The sequence below is a fragment of the Tribolium castaneum genome, chromosome 5, assembly GCF_031307605.1.
Source record: "Tribolium castaneum strain GA2 chromosome 5, icTriCast1.1, whole genome shotgun sequence".
Taxonomy (NCBI): Eukaryota; Metazoa; Arthropoda; class Insecta; order Coleoptera; family Tenebrionidae; genus Tribolium; species Tribolium castaneum.
In genome coordinates, this window is record NC_087398.1 from 2,692,373 (window position 1) to 2,715,040 (window position 22,668).

At 40.0% G+C, this 22,668-nt stretch overlaps 3 protein-coding genes and 1 long non-coding RNA gene across 5 annotated transcripts in view; 2 read left to right on the plus strand and 2 right to left on the minus strand.

Annotated features, from left to right (window-relative positions):
* Positions 1-513: 513 nt before the first annotated feature.
* On the plus strand, positions 514-6,545 carry LOC661100 (ras-related and estrogen-regulated growth inhibitor-like protein). Its single transcript, XM_967283.5, has 5 exons — positions 514-669; positions 1,797-1,872; positions 2,082-2,138; positions 4,947-5,203; positions 5,678-6,545. Exons 2-5 carry the CDS (start codon positions 1,800-1,802, stop codon positions 5,993-5,995), a joined length of 705 nt encoding a protein of 234 aa, XP_972376.2. The 5' UTR covers positions 514-669; positions 1,797-1,799; the 3' UTR covers positions 5,996-6,545.
* A 4,087-nt stretch (positions 6,546-10,632) lies between these two features.
* On the minus strand, positions 10,633-11,755 carry Fis1 (Fission, mitochondrial 1). Its single transcript, XM_967240.4, has 3 exons — positions 11,582-11,755; positions 11,231-11,489; positions 10,633-11,181 (listed from the first exon to the last, which is right to left on the minus strand). Exons 1-3 carry the CDS (start codon positions 11,624-11,626, stop codon positions 11,030-11,032), a joined length of 456 nt encoding a protein of 151 aa, XP_972333.1. The 5' UTR covers positions 11,627-11,755; the 3' UTR covers positions 10,633-11,029.
* Positions 11,756-12,525: 770 nt separating this feature from the next.
* LOC660991 (insulin-like growth factor-binding protein complex acid labile subunit) overlaps positions 12,526-22,668 on the minus strand; it is a 107,657-nt gene continuing 97,514 nt past the window's right edge. For both annotated transcript variants that reach the window (XM_015980524.2, XM_008196091.3), the window contains one exon: positions 12,526-15,125. In XM_015980524.2, coding sequence (XP_015836010.2) covers positions 13,620-15,125 — 1,506 coding nt within the window. In that variant the 3' untranslated portion in view covers positions 12,526-13,619. The remainder of the gene's footprint in view (positions 15,126-22,668) is intronic.
* On the plus strand, positions 20,111-21,328 carry LOC135266417 (uncharacterized). The gene is made up of 2 exons (XR_010334474.1): positions 20,111-20,489; positions 20,695-21,328. It is a non-coding gene; the product is annotated as an uncharacterized LOC135266417 (long non-coding RNA).

Below are 22,668 nucleotides of genomic sequence, written 5' to 3' on the forward strand. Positions count from 1 at the left end.
TAATCAAATAGGAGCTAGGTCAATAAATTTCCTCTTTGTTTAAAACTGTCGTAATAATTAATAATCAATGGACACTTTTCGGAAAAATCCGTCTTATTCCAGCGAAGAAAATGTTCGTGAAAAATTGTAAATAGCCTCTTTTAATTGGAAAAACAATATTTTCGTATTCGATTCCCCAAACAGCAGATTGTTCTGCTGAGATTTCTCTTGAATCACAGTTTACAATTTCCTTTCGCGAGTGTTAACCTTTCGATCGTTTATTTCGAAAAATCCAAAAAATCCGTCCGGCGCCGCTTCAGGAGAAACGCCAAGCTTTCAGCAGTCTCGTGGCTCATTATTCATACAAGTGTTTACAAACTCGCTGAAAACGAGTCATTTACAATATAAGGATGCATTCCTCGACATAATCCACGAGAGCAGGCAAATCTGCAAGCTGGATCCTTGGCACATGCCGACGACGGCGACCGGCGCGGGGACGCTGTCCGTCGCCATGGCGACCACCAGTTGATATATACGAGAGCGTCGCGACGCCAATTCATTCAGTAAACGCGCCTCTCAGCGTCAAACCAGCAGCAAAGTGCGAGCGTGTTTGGTTGTGAATAGACAGTTTTGAGACTGAAAATTCTCGAGTGCGCCGTTCCTTGGGGCTACGTCTCCGACTTAATCCAGGTACAAAGACATTCCTCTGAAGTCCAAAATTGAAAAACTTTTCCCAATTAAATTATTTTCGCCGCATCTTGTGTTCCAATTAAAAATTAATCTTCCCAATTACTGGCGACATGATTGAGGCACGAATGTTTAAAATTCCTCATGACTTCCAAATATTTAAAGAGGCGAACCTGGTGTAAGTGTTTATGGAATATAATTTTGAAATTTTTAGAATTGCTTGTGTTTTTCGCGAGCCCGGTCATGGGTGTGTGGGTGGAGAAATAACACTTTGCCCCGTATTGTGATATTTGAAATTTATGAAGGTTAAAAGTCGCGAATAACCCGCAGCTTTCGCTCCCACCTGTTGTAACGGAGCTGATATTCCAATTAAATTAGCTAAATACTTGCTCGGGAGCGCTGTAAAGGTGCAAAAAACGTCGCGGAAACTTTCCTTTCAATTCGAGCTAACGAAGAGAAACGCTTTTCTAAATTTTCCTTTATTTCTGGATCTTAGTTGCGGTAAATTGTCAAGTGACCCTTAAGGGCGGGCAGGTTAGTAACCCTGTCTGGGCCCGGGCCGGACTGGGCCTTTGGCCCTTTGGCCAAATCGGTGGTAACTTCCGCATCGTTGCCACTTTATTTATGTATCGTCAGTCTAGCGAGTTTGTTTTCATAGCTAATGGTTTAATCACATATGGAAGCGCTTCCAACGCAGTTATCTTTTTGGTTCGGGCTGATATAGCATCTAGGAATGAAGTGTTGGGATTCCAGCTCGGTTATTCTGAGCTTCTGGCGCCGAATGTGGGCGACCATCGGCCAATTGTCGCCTTGGCTTTAAATTTTTAGCCAAATTTATTGCCAATCATTATTAATTCGTCTCCAGATAATCTTCCTTATCTAATGGGAATCAAAATGACGTCAGGATTTTCACAAGTCCTGATAAGTTTCAGCGACTGGGGTCGTGATTGACTAATCGGGAAGTGGAAGCTTTAACTAAATTTTGATCACACGTCGTGTGTGCATGACAGAACGATAACTCAACAAATATTTACGCGAAAAAATATCCCAATAACCTTACAACTTGTTTTGTTTTTTGCAAACAAGGCTAGAGATTCCAAAATAAATTAATGGCACATTCCTCGTTTCAGAAAATGAAAACTGAAGACAAAAACATACCAAAGGTCCGTTTGGCCGTCATTGGCAAAGCCAACGTCGGAAAATCAGGTAAGAGATTCGTTACGTGCGAAATTCCCCGATAAGGTCTCCGAAATTGTCAATGAATCAAACGAAAATGTTTATTTCATTCGTCCAAAAATAACACCATTATGGGATTTTAACGAGCGGAGTTATTGGCCGAAAGGTTGTAATGTCTCTTTCGATTCATTCTTTGTCCGGTTCATGAAACACGGTGCTGAGCTTTTTTCTTGTTTCAGCACTAACCGTTCGATATCTCACTAGAAGGTTCATTGGGGAGTACCGGAGCAACACAGGTAGGTGCCCTAATTTTATGAATGAAAACCACATAAACCCCAACAAAAACAAACATTACTGGTGATGCGGATAAACGCGGAAACAATCCTTGAGATACTTTCCGATCGGAGCGTTTTCTCTTCGGTTTATTAATGTATTTTTAGAGGCGGAAGAGCCGCTCTCTATAAAATCCAGGAATTTATTAGATAAAAATCTGTTTTGCTCCGAATCGATCCAGGTTACAGAAACATTCAGATGCACGATGCGGCCATTTATGGATTTGCTCCAATGTGGCATTGTTGTGATTCCCAGCAAGTGTCGATGACGCTTATGGGCGTCATGGTGACGTCGATAATGAAGCTTTATTGAACTTTAAAAGCGCAATTGTTGGATAATCGGGCGTTAATAGCTCACAACGAATCACTTCATAATCAAATTTTACGGTTTGCGGGCTATTTCGGGAATAGTTGGGAACAATTATCGGACAGATTGGTGAGAGCGGTGCGCAAAAATTTTGGCACTCAAAAAATGAATGACGCTAGTTGGGATAATTATAAAATTTTGTTATTTCAATTTCGGATGTTCCGATCGTAAAGGCGGCACCCCAAGCAAATTTATTTGTTTTGACCGGCTTTTGTATTGACAAAAATATTAATGTACTTGTGTTACACAAAATCTGGAATTATTCAAGCATCTTGCCAGCTACTACTCCAAAATAACCTAAAGTCGAAGTGTTTGGAGACAATACGTTGCAAATTTAGTTTAGGCATCTGCTACACATTTGAGTCACTCTAATTACTTGCATAATTCTTGTTTGTCCCACTAACCCGTTCCATTTATCTCACTAAGCCCACAGTCCCTCTCGTCCAGAGCAATCTTCCAGACTCCCCCGTGTCTTACCGAAATAAGCTAATTAACTCAATTCGAGTTATGTGACTGTGTTTACTCGAGATTTTGCAAGATTTCGCTAAAGTAGTGTTGTTGATAATAAAATTCCAAGGATTTGGCCAAACAAACTGAAAGCTCGCCTTGATACAGCTCGTCAAAATCTCTCACCTGTGATTAAAAATACTCATGAATCATGTCTTTATTGTTTGTTGAATCACGGCTTCAGCAGGAAGGAGTTAAGATCTAGACGTGTGTATAGCCTGGCATGTAGCAGCTCGTGCTTAAATTAGAGCATTCCACGTCCAAGGCAGGAATGTTTATTAGTTGTCGCAGGAGCACAATTAAAAAACCGAAACTGGGTCGTTGATGAAAATAAGGAAAAAGTGAACATGCGGAAATTCCGCATTTAGGCGGCCTTTGGGCTGAAGGACTAAGCCTACACGCCTTAGTCATCCAGTTCATTGATTGGACTCGTCCTTTGGCAGGAATGAGGATCAGCTGCAGTGATGCAACGGTGTGTTTGGACAGAGAGCGACGCCTTGTCTAAAATACACTCTGGTATTCAGACGGTGGTGTCTGCAAGCTGCATAGCTGAGGAGCTGTCGGTGCGCGAGATGACTATTAATAGGAGGGATTTGAACAGATTGCTAAATGCCACTTGTGGTTCCTGCAGGAACAATAGCCGGCCAACGAATTGACACTGTTTACTCACTGGAGCAAAAACTTGGAAAATTCACCACGTGCCAGGAGATATTTTTGTGCAAATTATTTGAATTTTGACATGGCAGCGCACCTCAGATGCACTCAATTGCACAACTTGCCAACCGGTTTTCTGTTTTTATTTCGCTCAAATAATTTTGGAATGAGAAAATTTTTGCTTCCCTCAAAAATACCTACCTAGTTCCACCAAAAACCTAGTAAAAACTTTTGAGGCAAAATTGTTAAAGAAATATTTCGTCAATTTAAACATATACGATTATATTCCTTTGTATTAGTAAGCACCTAATTTGGAAAATGAAACGTAAAGTTTGTATTAAACTCGTATTGTTTATTTCGTTTTTTAAGATTTGTTAAAAATATTGCATAATCTTGCAAAACAAACCATTTTTCTTGAAGATTAACGTCCATCTGGTGAAACCACATACATAATGTTTGTATTACATGCATTAAAAATGATCGTATTATTACGTGCTGCTATTTTTGAATCGTCGAAATATTTCAGCAGTGCAGCTCTCTATAAACGTCTATGACAGAGTTTTGCACACAGGTCTGCTATACCAAGTCTAAACCATGTACAGTGAAATCTCCCATAAGCGGACACCCACGGTGACATGATTTTTGTCCGATTAAGGGAAGTGTCCTCTAAAGAGAAATCATAATTTTTACATTATTACAATTTTTTCCCCGAATTTTCTGATGGATTATCATAATAATAGCTACTTAATAACACATAATGTCCGCTTAAAAGAGAGATTTTGTTTCCAAGGATCTGAACTGTATTGTCCGCGTCCGCTTATTGGAGAGTTTGCTTAAAAGAGAAACAATACCATTTAAAATACATTAGCTCAAAGCGGGCCAACAAAAATGTCCGCTTGTCGGAGATATAGGAGGTGTCGTTTAAGAAACATTTTACTGTAATTAATTTATTTGACAATTTGCGACAACAAAAATCGCAGCCAATAAGGCTTGAGACCCGGCGCCAATTTCCCGTGGCGACACTTCCCAACTCAGCCCTTTGATTTCAATTGAAGCTCCTCGTTAAGTGATCATAGGCTCGAGCGGATGGAATTGACGCGGGATAGGAAGCGGTCTCCAATATTCCACCAAATTTTCATTAAAGCCGGCTTTCCTTGAAACTGTGTGAAATTAAATCAACCCCCGGTGCAGCCTTGAAAAGTTTTCAGGTTCAACGTCCCTCTAATGCTCATTTTTTCTTCCAGATCTGCTCTATCGGCAAACGCTCACCGTGAATAACTCGGCCTTGGAAGTCGAGATTGTGGACGTCTGCAGTTGCGATCTGTCTCTATTCCCTGAAGAAGCCATTTATTGGGCGGATGCCTGTGTTGTGGTTTACGATATAACCAACAGGACGTCGATGACACATGCCGCCGAGCTGCTCCAGAGGGTGCTCCAGTTGCGGAGTCAGATGCCTATTGTCCTGCTGGGGAACAAAGCCGATCTGGAACACCTTCGACAGGTGCGGCCTTTATTCCTTTCTAACTGATTCAATTTCGCACAAAGCACGGATATTTATAACTCGCTTTGTTTTTGACCGGTTTTTCAATTTATTAACGTAACAGACAGGTTGGGTAAGAGAAAAGCGGGACGGCTATAACCGATCGTTTCTGATTTAATAACGTGGTTTAGTAAGATATAATCGATATTTCTCAAGGGGACGCAAGAGCGTTGCTAATTTAAACAACATTGGCATAGGTTCTGTTTACACAAACTGCTACCACCAACGATTAATTAGTCTCCAAACTTTGTCGGTGAAAGAATCGGAAAAATCAGTCCCTTGCACGCGCCTGGCTAAGGTCGCAATCGTCTAATTTTAGTCTCTGCATGCCCACATAATGAAGTGAATGTTTACAAATTGCCAGGACTTGATTGACATCAAAATTGTGATTGCGCTAAATTGGCAGCAAGTGCTCAAATCTGGCTGTTTTTCCAGGTGGACGAGGTGGAAGGGCGCACCCTGGCCATCCAGCACAACTCCCAGTTCCACGAGGTCTCGGTGGCCGAGAACAGTCCGGCCATCTACACCGCCATCGACTCCGTGCTGAACGAGTGCCGTTCGGTGCAAAACACGCAGAAAACGCGCAAATTTTCCGTCTCGAAGATGATCGGGACGCTGATCGGGAACGCAAACGGGAAGGTCGTGCCCAACACGAACCAAGGGGGCACTGTGGTGGTGTGCCACAAGTCCGACTTGTACAAGTCGCGCGTGCTGAGACGGCGGCAGAATTTTACAGCGACGGCATCGCTCTGACTGTCGGACAAGGAGGAGCAGGTCGGGACTGCTCGCTGAAGTGAATTTCGTTCCATATTTCTCAGTTTTATGAGAGGGACGCGTGCTGTGCAGGACTGGTCCTTGGAGTAAATACGAGTAATAAGGGAGCCAAGTTGCGGGTTTGGGAGGAAGAATGTGCAATAATTCATCTTGGCAGGAAGGCTTCCGACAGGGTCAATGTTTGTACATATCAGGACGTCTCAACAGCCGGACTGGGAGCGCGATTATTTTAATAACTAGGCGTAATTTTTATACCCTTTCTATATTCATGTTGCCAATCTTAACAGAATAATATTTAGATTTGCGAAAAAATACCCAACTGTCGGCCTTGTGATTGCGGGAGTTGGGTGTTCGCTCGCTTGTTTCAAAACCCCTGATGTCTAGGTTATAGGTGACCAAATATTTAATAAGATGGTGTGTGCTATGACGGCTGTGATACTAAATGTTTTTTGTAATTTATCTAGATATATTTAAAGATTCATGTGAATTGCATAGATATATTTATGCTAAATAAATTTGTACAAATTTATTTTTGTCTCATCATCTCCCCCCATCCACACTATTTGTTTGGACAAAGAATTTATGACAAGCCCATTACGCAAATGATCCAATTTATGTTCGAAAATTTCATACAAAAGAAAAGTGTTTAGAACCGTCCCAACTTTACGTAACTTCGAATTCATTTTTGCCAATCAGTCTCGGGATTATGCAACGGAGAAACAACTAATTGGAACAAAACTGAGCTTCATTCTTTCCACCGCTCCGCTGTTTATTAGCGAATAACTCCTGCAGACTCGCTAAATGAAATTGTTCCCCGCGGCTTACATATTTGGAATAGCTCCAGGATTTATTTTTAAAATAATTCCGCACAACGCAGTTCTTAAATACAGGAACTTGTCCATTCCGACCACTATGAAAATTGGGCCTTTCTCCTATTTCACCAATAAAACACAAAGTTGCGTTGTTTTACAACAAACACAGTGTTTATGTTTTGGATTTCCGCAGGATGTGGCAATTTTACGGAGCGCACTTGTTAGTAATCAATAAAATCGGGCTAAATGTCCCGATTAAATATTTAGCTTGGGCAAAACTTTGCAACTTTGAGGTAAATTCGCCGACAGATGGTGGTTCTCATACAAGTCGAGCAAAAATCAAAAATCGGGTCTCAGCCTAACAAAAAAATCGCTGGAGGTGAAACGTGTTCAATAAAAATATAATATAGGTCAGGAAAAAATCAAATGGGTGGAATATCAAAGAATACACAAACTTTGATGTTGAGCCTACGACAGATATGTAGTTTAATGGTGTCTCGCCGAAAACCGAATTTTTTCCTGAGCCACTCGTATTTCTCATTACAAAGCTAACCATGTAATTTAGGAAGCGGCTAATAGTGGCGTGTGGGTAAATTATTTACACCTGAGAATTAGGTTGTGCTTACAAATCGAAAAATTGGCACTAATGTGTAACTGATTTTCTTGAAAGAATTTCGATTGGTTTGGTATTTTTTGTTTGTTTTGACGAAACAGCGATGTGTGTGATTGAATGCAACTGTGTTCAATTAACAGCACTTCCTGATCCGAATAATTTTGGGTTATTTTTGCACCAAGCATTCCGTCTTGACACTGACTCGTAGAATATAAATCCCGAAAAACCAAGCAATAATACCAAGAAATTGTGGAAAAGTCCGTTGCTGGGGCATAAAAGTGAAGTTGACCAGAACTTGAATCTAAATATTTAAGTGATATAAATACAAAAGACAGGATCCCCTTTGAGTCATTTTGTTTCTAGGAAGATTTTGAAAACAAACCATTAATTCCTCAACACCAACTTAGCGATCTTGTGTTATTTCTATGAATAAAAATGCGACCGCGTAAACTCATCACTGTCACTAGAAATTCAATATTTTCGAAGATGTGGGTTACAATCATAAAAATTTAATTAAAACATAGTCGCTACTGAATGATTTAGTGGGAATGAAAATGGAGCGTTCGGCTCAAATAAGCCGATGAGTGGTTTAATTTAGCATTTCCCAGATAAAATTTGGGGGTTTATTAGAGCAAATCGAAAAATCTCTCATGTTGAATAAATATTTTTGAGAAAATGGCATTGACACCGATCGTTTCGGGAGTAAACAATGGGCTTCCCTCGCCGTTATCTGTGAAAAACAACTCGACTGTACGACCAGACTGATAACGAAATGCATCAATATGTTTCACTTTGCTCTATTTGCCACCGAAAATGATTTATCTGAAGTTAAGGCTCCGGTAAATAGAGTAAGCACATGTTGACACGTTCGCAAACCGGCCAAAGTCAGGTTGAAAGAGCGTGATGAATCAAACATGTTAATAATAACGTGCTTAGTCTTAAAACATTCGTAACGCTAATTGAATTTAGCAGCGGCGAGTCTTATGAAAAGCGACATTTCCCAACACGTGTTTCGCTCAAGTATTTTCCGAGAGGGAAAAGGTGTACGAGGAGCCGAGCCGCACGTGCTTTCTAATTACTATGTTTACTGCGCGTACATGAAAATCAAAGAAGGGCGATGACTGGCCCAATAAAGGAGAGGCCTAAAATTAAAATTCGTGTGGAAATTAGGAAAGCTATTCACTGCACAGGATTTCACGTGGGCTTGGGGGCAACTCGTGGGCATACAATTTCTAACAGTTTACAAGACCGTAAAAGAATTGTTTTTCCACCGCAATGAGCGCTTATGCAAGTCGATGAAACCGTAGAAATACAACGGCTAATAACGTGTTTTTAAGGCAGGAGGTAATGGGCTGCTTGGGTTTCGGGGAAGAAACGTAATTTCTGGTATAGAATTGCAATCAAAACGGTATTCTAAGACTAATCCATTGTTATGTTTGGGAAAATTCGCTACAAATGAACATATTTGAATTTTTTCCCAACTTTTTAAAAGGCAACTAAGAGTGTACTTGAAGCCTCCTATTTTCGTTAACTCATTACTCATTGTTTGCATATCTATTTTAAAGTATTTATTGTGATAAAATCTTAAGTCTGAAAGTCAATATATGAATCAGATGTTGCACAAAAAATATATTATTTTATATTTTTATTTTTTTAGTCTATATTAAAGAGTTTTTATGTCATAGACCGTTCAGGAAATATTGTGTTCATCAATTTATTGGCAGTTTATACTAGTAGGAGAGGGAGCAGAACTGGGGTCAAGATCAGTTTGATTCCTAGTCCGCCCTAAATCTTTTACCACTCTGCGGAAAATGGAACGATCCATCATGCAGAAATAAATGCGTTTACATTTATTATTGTACCCCAAGGCCAGAATTAATTCATGCATTTCCAGTGTCTTAACCCAAATATAAGCAAATCCAGTAAATATATTTTGCAGCGAGGCGTCGTAAATAAGTTCGCGAATAGTGGTAAATATCTCATATTTAAGTTTGTCGCAACTTTTGCAATTGTCGCGATTCGAGGAAGTGGCATTATAATGCTCGTTACTACTACAAAACATCAATAAATATCAAAGTATATTTCGATATTATACTTTGCATTGAGAATATTTTTACGGTTAGTTTGTGTTTTGATGCCAGACCAACGAACGTATCAACATATAAATCGCACGAAAGCGGACTTCCGCGATTTTGAGATGCGTTTTTAATTGCCGATTCGGCCTAAACTATAAATAACTTGCCACCTTTTTGTATTCAATTCTGAGCAGTTTACAACTAGTTAAGAGTTTGCTATCAAGTTGACTATCGAGCGATCCATTATTGGGATTTTTTGTAATGGATAGTAAACTTCGCAGACAGTGTTGTTGGAGCGACTACACACCCTTATGAAAATTGAGATAGGGCAAGGACGACCTAATTTGATTTTTTTGTATTAGAGTGGTGTCAAAGAAGCGAAGCCGATTTGAAAACGAAAGTAAACAACGAAAAAAGTGTACCTACCTTGGAATAAAAATAATAAAAAAATGTGGAACATTTTACTAATTTTACGGATCTAATACAAGAAAAAATAAATCGGGAAAGTGAAATTTATTACGTGTTTTCACATTAGGAAAGTTACTTTACGAGTAAGATATAGGTTGTTTAAAAATGTGCTTGTCCTTGTGGCCAAAAAATCTCAAAAATTTAAAAAATCCAGGCTACTGACTCAGATAAATTAGTGACATAGCTGTAGTGAAAAATATCCATATTTTACAGGAGACATATTTCCGACTTTTCTCATGAAAAAAATAATTTTTAAAAATTATAGTTTTGGATATTTTAGCTCTAAACTGTATACGAGTACTTACATACTTAACATGGTGATTTATTGGTCGATTTTTTGTTACAATTTTTTTCTCAAATAGTTTGTTGAAGCTGTTTTTTCCTTTTCTGTTCTCCATAAGGTAAAAAGTTACGATGAATTCGAAATAATTGGTGTAAGTAAACGCAAGTATACCATAGGATTGTAAATGAAAAAAATAGACATTTGGTCAATTCAGATTTAAGATCAAAATGGTAATAAAAAGTGTTTGTATAGATATTTCAAATCAATGCAAAGCTTGGTTTGACAGCTATGCAACCAAATATACAAGTGTATTGTGGTGAAGATAATTTCAGCATATTTTAGATTTTCTTTAGAAAAACACAATATTTAGATAAAACTTTATTATTTATTTAGCAATATACAGTGATTTATGACTAAGAAATTAAACTAAACTTAAAAAATCAATGACAACCTATTCACAGCTTGCATAATGGTGACAGTCTACACAAGAAGTAATGAGCAAAATATACATTCTTCACCTATTGACTTCTTGTTTTAAATTACACAAATACACAAATAATTTGAAATGAAAAAGTCCTTATAAAAATAGCGTGTGCCTTTTCGAGTGTTACATTTAATTTATCCAAGTTTGAACCAAAAATTAAATGCCAATTAATAAAACAAGTGATAACACAGACTCATGTAATCACGAAACAAACACAAAAAATACAATTTGGTACAAGTAAAAATGGTAACACTATCACATTTGATATGTGGGAAGCACTAAGACTTAACTTTGCTAGCTATAGCCATTCCCACGCCAACTATGGCACCCACAGCAAGAACAACCCCCCCAGCCATAGCCATTCCCACCAAGCCCTCTTTTTCCATTTTCTTCTTAATCGTTTGTTGTAAACTAATGACTTGCTGATTACCTAAAACAGCCAAGTTCCAAACCTTACATAAACATTCCAAAGTGCAAACCTGGCTCAATTAACAAAAATGACCTAACATAATTGAGAGCTTTGGTGTACTCCTTCAACCTCGCCGTCCCAATTGCTAAATAATACAGATAGTCCCGTTGGCCCTCTTCGTGTGTCTTGTACAAGTCCTCCAGCAGAATTATCCCTTTCTGTATGTCGGCAGGATACTTGCTCCTGACCAAACACCAAGCGTATTCGAACTGAGCTTTAGGCGTTACGTCGTTTTTGTACAGCTGTTCGTGGTAAATTTTCTCGAATTTCTGCAATTATCCTTGTGTTTATTAACAATTATGACTCATTGATAAGTTGACAGAGCGAATGGCGCACTTGGTGCGGTTCCGAAGGCGCTCACCTTTAGGTCGCTGGGTTCCACCGTTTCAGTCAAAACTCCTGCCATGTTCACCCTCACTTACGGATTTTCCTCAAGAAAAACAGTGAATGTCGAATGAAAATCGCATTTGATGACAACGTGAAAACTTCAATATTTATACTTCAGTGACCTCTAAATGCGATCCCAACACTCACAGCTGTCACGACAGGAAACTGTAACGCGAACCCGCAACCAACAATACTCTTTTTGAATTGAAGATTTTATTTCAAGCTTATTAATTATTAAACAACCCTACAGTTGAGTTCTTTCACTGGGTTTGGATAAACAGAAAACAACCCTTCAAGCGTCATCTCTCCAACCGGATGCTAAACTAAATATAGGGTGCAGTTCTCCAATTTGAAAAACACTGAAACCTTTATTTTTATCGATCAACAAATTAAAAAATGAGTATTATTTATTAAAAAAATGTTAGGGCTGCAAAAAAACACAAAACTGCTCGCAGTAAAAGGCGAAATTCAATAGAATTGATTCTGCAGATGTGCCAAGTGCTTACACAAACAGACGTTAAGATGAATTAGCTAATTTAATTAACACTTCAGTTAATTGCGAAGGATTATTATAGCACGGCTAAGCCAAATGCTAAACTCATGTAAAGTGATTCACACCATGTTTTTTTCATGTGGCGAGGTCATTTATGTTACGACATTTACAATTAAGTGTTTCCATCCATTCGTTGGTTTATAACTTTTTAATGCTGCACGTAAAACAAAAGTTAATGATTACAAGTACATATTTCAAATTATTTATAGAATTTTATAGTCTTAGGTATGGCTTGGGTAATGTGTTTGAAAGAAATTAGTTTTTCTTGCACAATAGAACTGAACTTAATTTGAACTAAATTCTTGCGTTGCTCTTTATTGATATAAAGACATCCAGATATGACTAAAAGAAATAAAAAACGCAAATAAAGATCTGAAATAGTTTATTTATTGTAAATATTGATAGTTAAGGTTAAAGTCATATGTACAAAACACTATGTTTATTTACAATATAAAATGCACTTTGTTTTTACACACAAAAATTACAAAAACATTCACTCTTTCTAGGTATAATAATTTAACTATGACTAGTTCATCAATTGTGTTCAGCACTAGACCACTTGAGAAAAAAACGGGAAATGTTACGTTTGGGAACGTGTTGGAAAGAAATCCTATTGGCGTAAACGGTCACAATCACTCAGCTCTTGGAATGCAATATTTCTTATCTGTATAGTCGATCACACAATAAAAAATTAATAAATACTCTTCTACAGTCTAAAATTTAGAATATATACAAAATATATAGAAATATTGCATGTTACATGTATGTACACCGACTTAAATATTTTCAAGTATATTGAAAATATCAAATCTCTTATTGGAAGTGGTATTTATGACCGCAACATCTAAACCCAATCGAGAAGTGACTTGAACACAATCAGAAAACGCTTGAAACAAAAATAACTACCACCAAGTCCCCTATGTACACCTAACTGGCATCTAAACGTTTGCAGTCATCAAATATCACATCTTTTCTTACAAATATGATAAACATCACTCTGTTCGTATCATCATAGTTCAGTGTCCAGACACTGGGATAATGCATAATGTAATGGATAGACATACAAATATTGAACACGACAATCGGTACGCAACCCTTAATTGATTTGTATGTCACTCTAAAAGTCCTCCTGCTCGCACAGGCCTAGAACGTCAGACATCGAGAAAAATATACTTAGCCCTACTATACAGTCTATTTAATCACATTTTGGAATGGATTCATTTATTGCTGCAAAGTGTAGCCCACGTCCCGGCTAATGCTGGTAGACGTCTCTGTGACAGCGCGGAAATCCGTTCCTGTCCGCGTTGAGCGCCCTCAGCGAGTGCGCTCTGCACGAATCGCCGGTGATGTAGGTGAAGCCCGTGACGGGGAGAGTGCCCCCCGGCCCCCGGGGGGCCCTCGCACGCCTGCCCTCGCCGTCCAAACAGAAGACCCCAGAGGGCGGCGCGCTCAGCTCTAGCTACAACTCCGTCACCGGGATCGGCTTGATGCCCTGCTGGGCCGAGCGCACGATGTAGTCATCGTCGGAGAAGGTCTTCTGGTACTCGTGCTCCTTCCGGCTGATGGCCCGCTTGTTCCACTTGTAGTCCTTCAGGGCCTCGCGCACGCGCTGCCGGTACCGGAACAGGAACAGCCCCAGGCCCCCCAACAGCACCACCGCACTCACGCACAACGTCACCAGGATGGCCTGCTGCCGGGGGTCTCGAAACGAACACCCCAAGTCGTCCGGACTCAGAGTCCGCAGCGGGCGCTCGCGCAGCGCCAAAGGCATCGAACACTGAACGTTGCTCAAGTTCTTCATCGAGATTAAATTGCTCAACCAGAGCAAATGGCAGTCGCAAACTATAGGGTTGTCGGTCATCTCCAGCGACCTCAACTCGTTCCAAGACACCATTGACTCCGAAAGAGCCTTGAAGGAATTGTCCTTCAGGACCAGGTGTTTCAAGTTGGGTAAACCAACAAGTGCACCTTCTTCCAACTCTTCTAGCTTCTTATTACTGGCTAACACGATAAATTCTAAGTTCAGGTTATCACTAAAAGCACCTTTCTCAACTTTTTGCAAATTCGGAGCACCAGTTATATCCAACTTCCGCAAGTTGCTCAAACCCTTAAACGAGTTCTTTTCCACCGTAGTAAACTCATTCTGACCAATACTTAACTCTTCTAACCTCGACAAATGACTCAACTGAGCAGTCGGAATACGTTGGAGTTTATTATCAACCAAATTTAAACTCCTCAGTCCAGTTAAGCCACGGAAGGCATTGTTGCTCATATTCGAAAGCCCAGCACTGCTCAAATCAAGCACTGACAATTTGCCAAGTCCCTTGAACGCATCATCAGGGAGCGACGAAAAGGCATTTAGCCCCACATGTAGCTCAGCTAAACTCCCCAGGACACTAAACGACGAAGTGGGTACCGAGCTTAAGGCATTATCGTCCAGGTAGAGTACTCTTAGTGCCGTCAGCCCGTCAAAGGCCAGAGGATCAATCTTCGAGATGCGGTTCTGGCCAAGATTGAGTTCCTCCAGTTTGGGCATAATTGAGAACAAACCTTGTGGTAACTCCTCCAGGAAGTTTTCCCGCAAGTTCAAAACCGTCAACGATTTCAGGCCTTGAAACGTCTTGTTATTAATCGACGACAATTTGTTTTTGTTCAAGTGAAGTTCCTGCAGCTTCTCTTGATAAATAAAGCTCTTGGTCGGAATGTTCACCAAGTGATTGTTTGATAAATCGACGTATTGCAAGTCTTTGTAAAACTGGAACGCGGCATCCACTGTTTTAATTTTATTGTTCCTTAACACAAGTCTTTGAATGGCTGGATTCAGGGTGATTGGTAGCACGTCTAGTTTGTTTCTTTCGCACAGAACCACGTATGTTTCGTCGTTGCAGACGCATCCCATGGGACAACCGACGCCGCTCATGCCATTGATTGGTGTTATGAGTAGCAGGAGGGGAAAAAACAGCAGCTGCAACAAAAATAACACTAATTATGGATTTGGTCATTTTGATAAGAAATAACACGCGATGGAAATCGTCGGGAACACGGAAAATGCGGCAGTTTCTGTCTCGGATGTGATACGCGACCGAGCGGTGTAAATGGTCTCATTAGTGACAATTGGGAATAACGAATATAATTGGGGATACGGGTGTTTAAATTTATCGACAGAGATCTTAGCTTCAGAACGTTTCGCCTCAAAACGTCCATGACGGTATAAATTGGAAAATTCAATTAAAAACAGTCTGGACGAAGCAGCGGCAGCCCCGACAATTGCCTTAATTGAAGGCAGTTATACGAGCAACGTAAGAAGTTGACAAATGCCGAATCAAAGATTAAAAATAGATAAAAGGGAAAATTAATTCTTTGACGACGGTCAAAGGGATTCAGTCGCACAAACACAATGGGTGATGGTCGTATAAATCCCGATCCAAGAGTGTGTCTCGTCTGCCGACCTAATGGAAGCCCGTTTAGATTAGGCTTTTTCTCGCAGAGGCGCGCCTAATCAGTATTTGTAACACACAATTTACTCCCCGCATAACGTATTCCGTCTACATAACGCGTTAAGCCCCGAAAATGCGCCTAATAAGAAAAATAAGCCGCCGCCTCGGGCGGTGGCGGAGGAGGTGTGCAGCTCTCAGGACTTGCACAAAAAGAGTTCATATATCTCTTAGTAAGTAGTTCCCGGGGCGTTGTGGCGACTAAAAAGCGATTCGCCCCAGCCCTTGTATAAATACATACGAAACAGAACAATAACAGGCTGAGATAAGCAGCGTCCACGTCTGATAAATGCGCCGGCGGTATTTCATAAAACGCGTCCGGAATTTTTATTTGTTTATAACAATAAAAGAGGAGCCACGAAGCCGCTCATTGCACGCAATTAGGGGAGACCGGTGCGGAACGAGTTACTTGCTCTGCAATGAGAATGTTGCGGTCTTTGTTAATGGAATTTATTATTGGAAATATGATGCGGTTTGCAGCACGCAAGAGATGCATTTCTTGGGATAATGGAAAGGGTATCAAACATGCAGATAAAAAATGCGATTCAATTTACACTGAAATCGTTATCGCACAAAGGAATGCTGACAGGGTTCACGTACGCCTGTCTAAATATGGGTCATTCTCCCAAGATTTATTAACAACAATTGAATTTAACCGATCATTATTTATAAATCAGCTGTCAGTTTGCTTTATTGTTCCACTCGAGTAATTAATCTTGTCGTTAAACGCTGCTGTGATTTGTATTCATTAAAAATAAACTGGCACAGCTCTAATATGTAAATACAAGGTGACACTACCACATTCTCATTTTCTTATCTGCAAGCCCGAGTATTGGTTTTAGTTTTGGTGTCACAATCAAGTTTCGTTATGAATTTTCCGAGAGTTGAATTGATTAGGCGCGTTTTCCCGGATGTTGATTTTGGAAGCCGTGTGCGAATTCATTTTGCCGGCCTCCAGGGGCGGCTCATGCAAATGGCACGTCGGCCGCTCTCCGGGCAATTTTTAGAAGCAAAAATATAGGTTTGTATCGGGGGAAATCTAGGCCCGCCTCCGGATGTATGAATACGTAACGTGTCGGAGATCACGTTTAAGTGTGGATTTTTTATGGTCTGGCTGAGTTTTTGCGAAGAAAAATTGTCGTTATGCAAGGGTGTGCAATAAAAAATCATTGTAATGGCGCAAACACGTCTCGTATTGTGTTATCAGACCGAAATGTGAGCTGAATTTTAGTGCGTTTAGCTTCATTTTTATTCCGAAATTGTAGATCCTCGAATTTATACAGGAAAAGAGGAACACCGACATTTACATTTTGGTCGATAACTTCTTAACCGCTATACAAATCCCGGCGTTACCAACAAACGAAATGCGGTAATCGGGCAAACGAAACGGTCCTTCCACCTTTTGTCTGATTTACATTTTTTAATAACGGATTTGGTTTTGGTGCCCATTCGGGCGGCTTTACCCTCAAGAAATTAAAATTATTATTACACGGGCTTTTAGCCGCCGTAAATTGCGCCAAATCCCCTTTAATGTACTGTATTGTTTCGTTGCTAAAATAATTCATGAATATAAATTAGCAGTTTTTTAATGTCAAATTCATATTTTTAATGCCCGACTCATTTGCTGCTCACGCGTGTGGAAATAAACGAGATAAATTCCACCGTTTTATTAACATCAGTAATTATGCATTTCATAACGCGATTAGTTCGCAAAAACTGCAACTAGTCGAAATAAATAATAAATACATGTTTTTCGAAAGGAATAACAAACTCGCAAATACAAAAAGATTCCCTGAATTGAACTCTTGATTCAATTCCAAGTCACTCACGCTGGTGGAATTAGAAATAAAGTAAACGATTTCCAAATGAGCTTTCGCTCCGTGCCAACCGCTTGGAGACTAACCGCTCCTGAGCTTTCTGATCTTGCGTCTGTTATGAAACGACGAAAAGAATTATAAATGAGGCGTAATGTGTATTACTTGCAGCACGACGAAAGAAATTGTGCCTTCGGTTTAATTAATGGATTGTAGAATTTTTCTCGGTTGATGTACGATCTGTTATTTATCTTCGTGAGAGCGCTGTCTGGCGTTCCTGCGCCATTTTTTCGCTCTAAGAACAATAACTAGTCGCAAAGTCAGTCAAAAACTGTCTTCCTGTCACTCCTCCGGCGAGTTTTTCAGATTCAAAGTCTCGTCAGCGGATACATTCGTTTGTGGCGTTCTGGATTAAATTCTGGCAGCCCGGAGCGCTAATTTCTGAACGCTGCATTTCGAACATGGTCTTTTTCATGTAACGGTGGTGCAAAAGGAATACGCCGCTTTGAGAATCTCGCTCATTTTGCTTTATTTTTTCCCTACATTTAAATTCTCGGCGATATTGGCACTTGAAAGTTGCAAACCGCTTCCAGCTACCTGGCCCGTTACAAAGTTCGAGTGGAAAACAGCCGGTGGCGGTTTTTGAGGGTGCGTCCCATGCGACATGCGATAAAATCGGACGCAATTTGAATTATCAGAAGGAAGCGCAATTAATACGGAGGTGAGTTTTATCGCGCAAACAAACTTTCAACAGTCGCAAAAACTTTCGCGACAAGGGACACATTCAAATGGCACTAAACGCTCGAGGATGGAAGAGAAAAATAATAGTGGAGATGTGCGCGGTCCCGACCCAATCATCGTGGCGGCGGCATAAGCTGCTTACCGGCCCATGGGGGGACATTACCCAGATTGCTGCCAGACACGCACCAAACGCGAATTAAAAGCCATTCCGGACCTGCAAAAGGCCCAGAAAGCGCCAAGCAATGACCATCCCAGCCAATAATTGCATTTTTTGCTCATGATGCAACTTTTCAAAGATATTTATTTTTGCGGCGGTGTTATTTTTTATCAATATCCGCAGCGTCGAGCCGGCGACTAAGAAACCGAAAACAGTTAAGTGCCTAGCTATGCTGGAGATTAACGGCGCGAGACATTCGCTTAGGTTGGCACTACCTCATCCTGTTTGTTGACTCTGCTGTGGCATCCCGGCAAAAATTTGTTTATGTTGGTGAAAGTATTGTTATATCATTAATTGACCCTCTATGGCGGCCGGAACACAATGTAAATAGCGCTCTCGCATGTCAACAACTTCCGTTTTTTGGAAACACGAATTTTCCTCATGAAAGAATATATTTTTAATAAACACGAGTTGAAAATACTCGCCGAAAAAGGGCATGTAATTAATCACAGTGTCGTAAATATCGGGGCTTCCGTACCAGGAGCTTTCCACCTATTTATCACTATCTACAAACTTTGCGGAGCGATATTTAGGATATTATTATCTATGTGTACATTAAATTGCCACGAAAGCTCGATGCCAAACATCGAACTTTCGCGACGAAACTTTATCAGTAGTTGCCGAAGCTTTCGCTTATCATTAACTCAAAAATCGGGAAGAGCTTTAGCCAGTTTTGTAAAAATTTGAATGATTTTATTCCACGGTTTGTTGTCGGCAGATTCTGGGGATATGAAAATTGATTGTCTTGTGGCGGATGTGACAGTGCAAGATTTTCTAAAAAACCGTCTACAAAAGTAATCCTACAAAAGCTTTTGTTTTTGTTGATTACCATATTACGAAATGACTTATTTACGATTCATCAGGACCGTATCGTTCTGAGCGCTTTAAAATAATACGTCATAAATTATGCATCAACATATTTACTATAATGTAGGAAGCGTCGTCCGCATACGGCAAATTACATGGGGATCGCCTACAACCGACCAAAGCTATTCAAATCGTACCAACTACTTCATTACAATTACTGTTTCAGTCTGGCTCACATCCTGAAGAGTCGACTCCGACATATTTCAGCGATCGTTAATTAAACCAACACGGATTTGCAAAACGACTCGCTTTCAAGCACAAAAGTCTGCTGAAAACTATTGTGGAAAATTTTTAGTTAGTGGGCGAGTGGGCAAGTTTTTGTAATCTGAGTCAGGTCTGAAAAGGTTAACCGCGACATAATTTTCTTCTTGTGCTCGGTGGGAAAGTATTTCCTGCGATTACTCCTATAAATCTAAACGCAAAACAATAAATCCTGCAAGTTGTAACCGCTCGTTAGGTGGAATCAAACGCTTATAAATTGCACTTTGCACATAACTCCCTGTTTGATCATCTCGGCCTTGGCTGCATGCATACCTGCAGGAATGTGTTCTGCACTCGGAGCTTTGAATCTCTTTGGTGCCATTTGTAGTTTTGTCGAAATTTCCGCATTCAAAGACCCAACTCCTCTTAAAACTACCTAATCTATATTTCATGCAAACAAAATCAAAGAGGAGAGTAATCTGCATCTGGTTTAGTTTTTGGTGCAAATTTATTCAAATTCCTCAATAAAAATACGCATTATGAATGCATACGACTTTGAAGTCATGTTTATAAATAGCCAGGTAGACGTAGGTGCACCTGCTGGAGAGGGGCTCAATACGGAAGGCTCCGAACAATTACAATTATCGCGAGTTGCGGTCACGCAGAGCTCTGCCTTACCAGCAATTCGCGACAATGAAATAAAACGACTGTTGCTGGAAGCCCCCGTTATTACCCTCGACAATGGTGCAAGGCCGGAACTGCTCCGCTGACGTCTTTGATGCAGGAAGTGACTTATGGGGAGATGGACGATATGTGAAGAGCTTTAATTTCGCCCCAATGGCCGAGACAATGAACGGGGGAGTTATAACCGCTTGTTTTGCTCGCAAACACTTGCATAACTCTGCAATTATGTTGGCCACCTTTACAACGCATTGTCTAAGCGGCGATAAATTTTTCGGGTCACACTGTAACTTGCAACAGATAAAACTGATCACGTAAGTCTCAAATATCGATGCTTTCTGTGTTATAATTGTGGCTCTGTCGTAACGAAGTTCGCGATAAAGGCGCTCTTAGCCTCGCTATTGCCGGGTATTACTAATATAATGTTCAAAATGCTGACTGCAGCTCACAATTACTTTACCACCCATAATTTCAATAAAATAGCAGTTACTTTACCTAAATTGTCGGTGTTATTTGTAGGAAAATGAAATTATGTAACAATTTCACTTCAAGGAACCAAGAATACCATATAATTTTATTCTTCCTGTTATGACAGCTTATTTATTTAAAAAGCATTTGGATGAAAATTTTTGGAATGGTTTCGACCACACACCGAGAAACTCACTCCAGGATGGATTCGTCTGTAGCTTCAAAACTTGGGATATTATGACTGTATTTTATACAACTTTACTTCTAGGCTACAAATGGCTTCATAAAAGTGAAGCAAACAGTTGAATACGAAAAATATGTGTATGTGTTCGACAAACAAAGCCACAGCTTTTATGGGGATCTGATGTAGGAGTCGAATATGAAGTCTTCAATTAGCACTTCGTACGAGCTTAATAAAAAGGGAAAAGTCAATATAGACACAAAACTAGCTAGAAATAAAAACCCAAAAAGTCGAGTTAGTGACCTGAGTCTCATCTTCACACACTTTTCTACTTGTTATTTTTAATTCCGTCAATATTTCTCAAGACCAAAATGTTTTATTTAGGAGCTGTTATTCATCTAAATGTCACAGAAGACATTACTAAATGCTTTTTCTATTGTTTGGTGAGTAGGTGGCGCCAAAGCTGTATGTTAATAAGAAATAAATGTGCATATTTTGTTTCGATTGTGGACAATATCAATACACAATGACCTATTTTTACTGGTTACAAATAAAATAATAGATGTTATATAAGTGTCTGGTTCGTTCCATCAACCTGTCAGCACGCCGGATTCTTTCCAGGCAGGCATTTTAGTGCAGACTGTGGGTCGTGGGTAGGTTTTGAAATATCTATTCAAGCTAAGCAATATTATTCATGATAACATTGACTTACACGTGGAATATATGAAGCCGATCTAGTATTTATTTGCATTGTAAGAATTCCTTCCCTTGCTTTTTAAACCAGCGTTGATATAAATTTTCCACGGTGGCTGTCAATCAAATCGTGCGCATTATTGGTTTTCGTAAGCTGCAAAACTCCAACTTTGAAAACACGGCAACATTCCGAAACTTGGGTGTTTGAGGATAACTTGCTCCAAGTAAAATATTCGTTTACGTGCTGGTAAAGCGAGATCATGTAAGATAAAGCGTTAATTTTCGTGGGATTAATGAACTAACTCAACGAAGCATGTTTCCTATTTATGTATTCCGAGTCGGTTCTGGCGATTTAAATAAAGCTCGATACGGACGTGTTTTTGGTTTTTGATTATTTATTAACATTCCGGAGGAAAAAAGTAACGCGGTCCGTGACGTGCATCAATCTCCCGACACACTGATTTGCATGGAAAAGTAATACATTGTGCTAAGTTTGTATGAATAAAACGGTCCAGAGGATGTGTTGAAATTTCTCGAAAATTCCGTCCATGTCATACATTTTTCATGTGGAATAAATCGACCCGGTGCAAGCCGCTTTTACCTCACTGCTGGCCAATTTTAATTACTCGCCAGGAGAATAAAACTAAAACTGTGTCTGCGTAACTAATTATTAATTAATTCGCGATTCCCACGTTCCTGCAGCGAGCCTTGAACCTCGTGTCGCACCATCATCTTTAATAAAAATTTGATCCATCTTGCCGGGTTCCCTTTTTCCCAAAATTAATTTTCCCGTAGCAAATTGTAAACGAATTGATCCAGGACGGTATAATCCGTGTTCGAAAATAGCCCAGCGCGGTTCAGTTTAATTGGCTGATATAATTTGAAAGCGTGTAAAGCGCGACGTGGTATTTGAAAGGCCCTTTTTGTCGGTGTGTTTACCTGTGTTATCACACACATAGCTTGTAGTTGATACAGCGAGTGACGTAAGCCGTAAACACAGCCAAGCTCGGCCACATTAGCACATGTCAGATTCATATATTCCTGGCCTTTCCGCTTTTCATTCACGCCGCAGGAGTTATGGAAATCGCCGCACAAAAATGTGTTGTGGCGGACGCTTTTTTCTCATCTGCCGGGATGTAGAACGATCGGAA

Excerpts from the sequence above, each read along its gene's own strand:
- LOC661100 (XM_967283.5), top strand. The coding sequence starts at position 1,800 with ATGAAAACTGAAGACAAAAACATACCAAAGGTCCGTTTGGCCGTCATT. Across the intron at positions 1,873-2,081 it reads AGCCAACGTCGGAAAATCAG|CACTAACCGTTCGATATCTC; the intron begins GTAAGAGATTCG and ends TTCTTGTTTCAG. Across the intron at positions 2,139-4,946 it reads GGAGTACCGGAGCAACACAG|ATCTGCTCTATCGGCAAACG; the intron begins GTAGGTGCCCTA and ends TTTTTCTTCCAG.
- Fis1 (XM_967240.4), bottom strand. The coding sequence starts at position 11,626 with ATGGCAGGAGTTTTGACTGAAACGGTGGAACCCAGCGACCTAAAG. Across the intron at positions 11,490-11,581 it reads TGGAACCCAGCGACCTAAAG|AAATTCGAGAAAATTTACCA; the intron begins GTGAGCGCCTTC and ends GGATAATTGCAG. Across the intron at positions 11,182-11,230 it reads ATTTTTGTTAATTGAGCCAG|GTAATCAGCAAGTCATTAGT; the intron begins GTTTGCACTTTG and ends TGGCTGTTTTAG.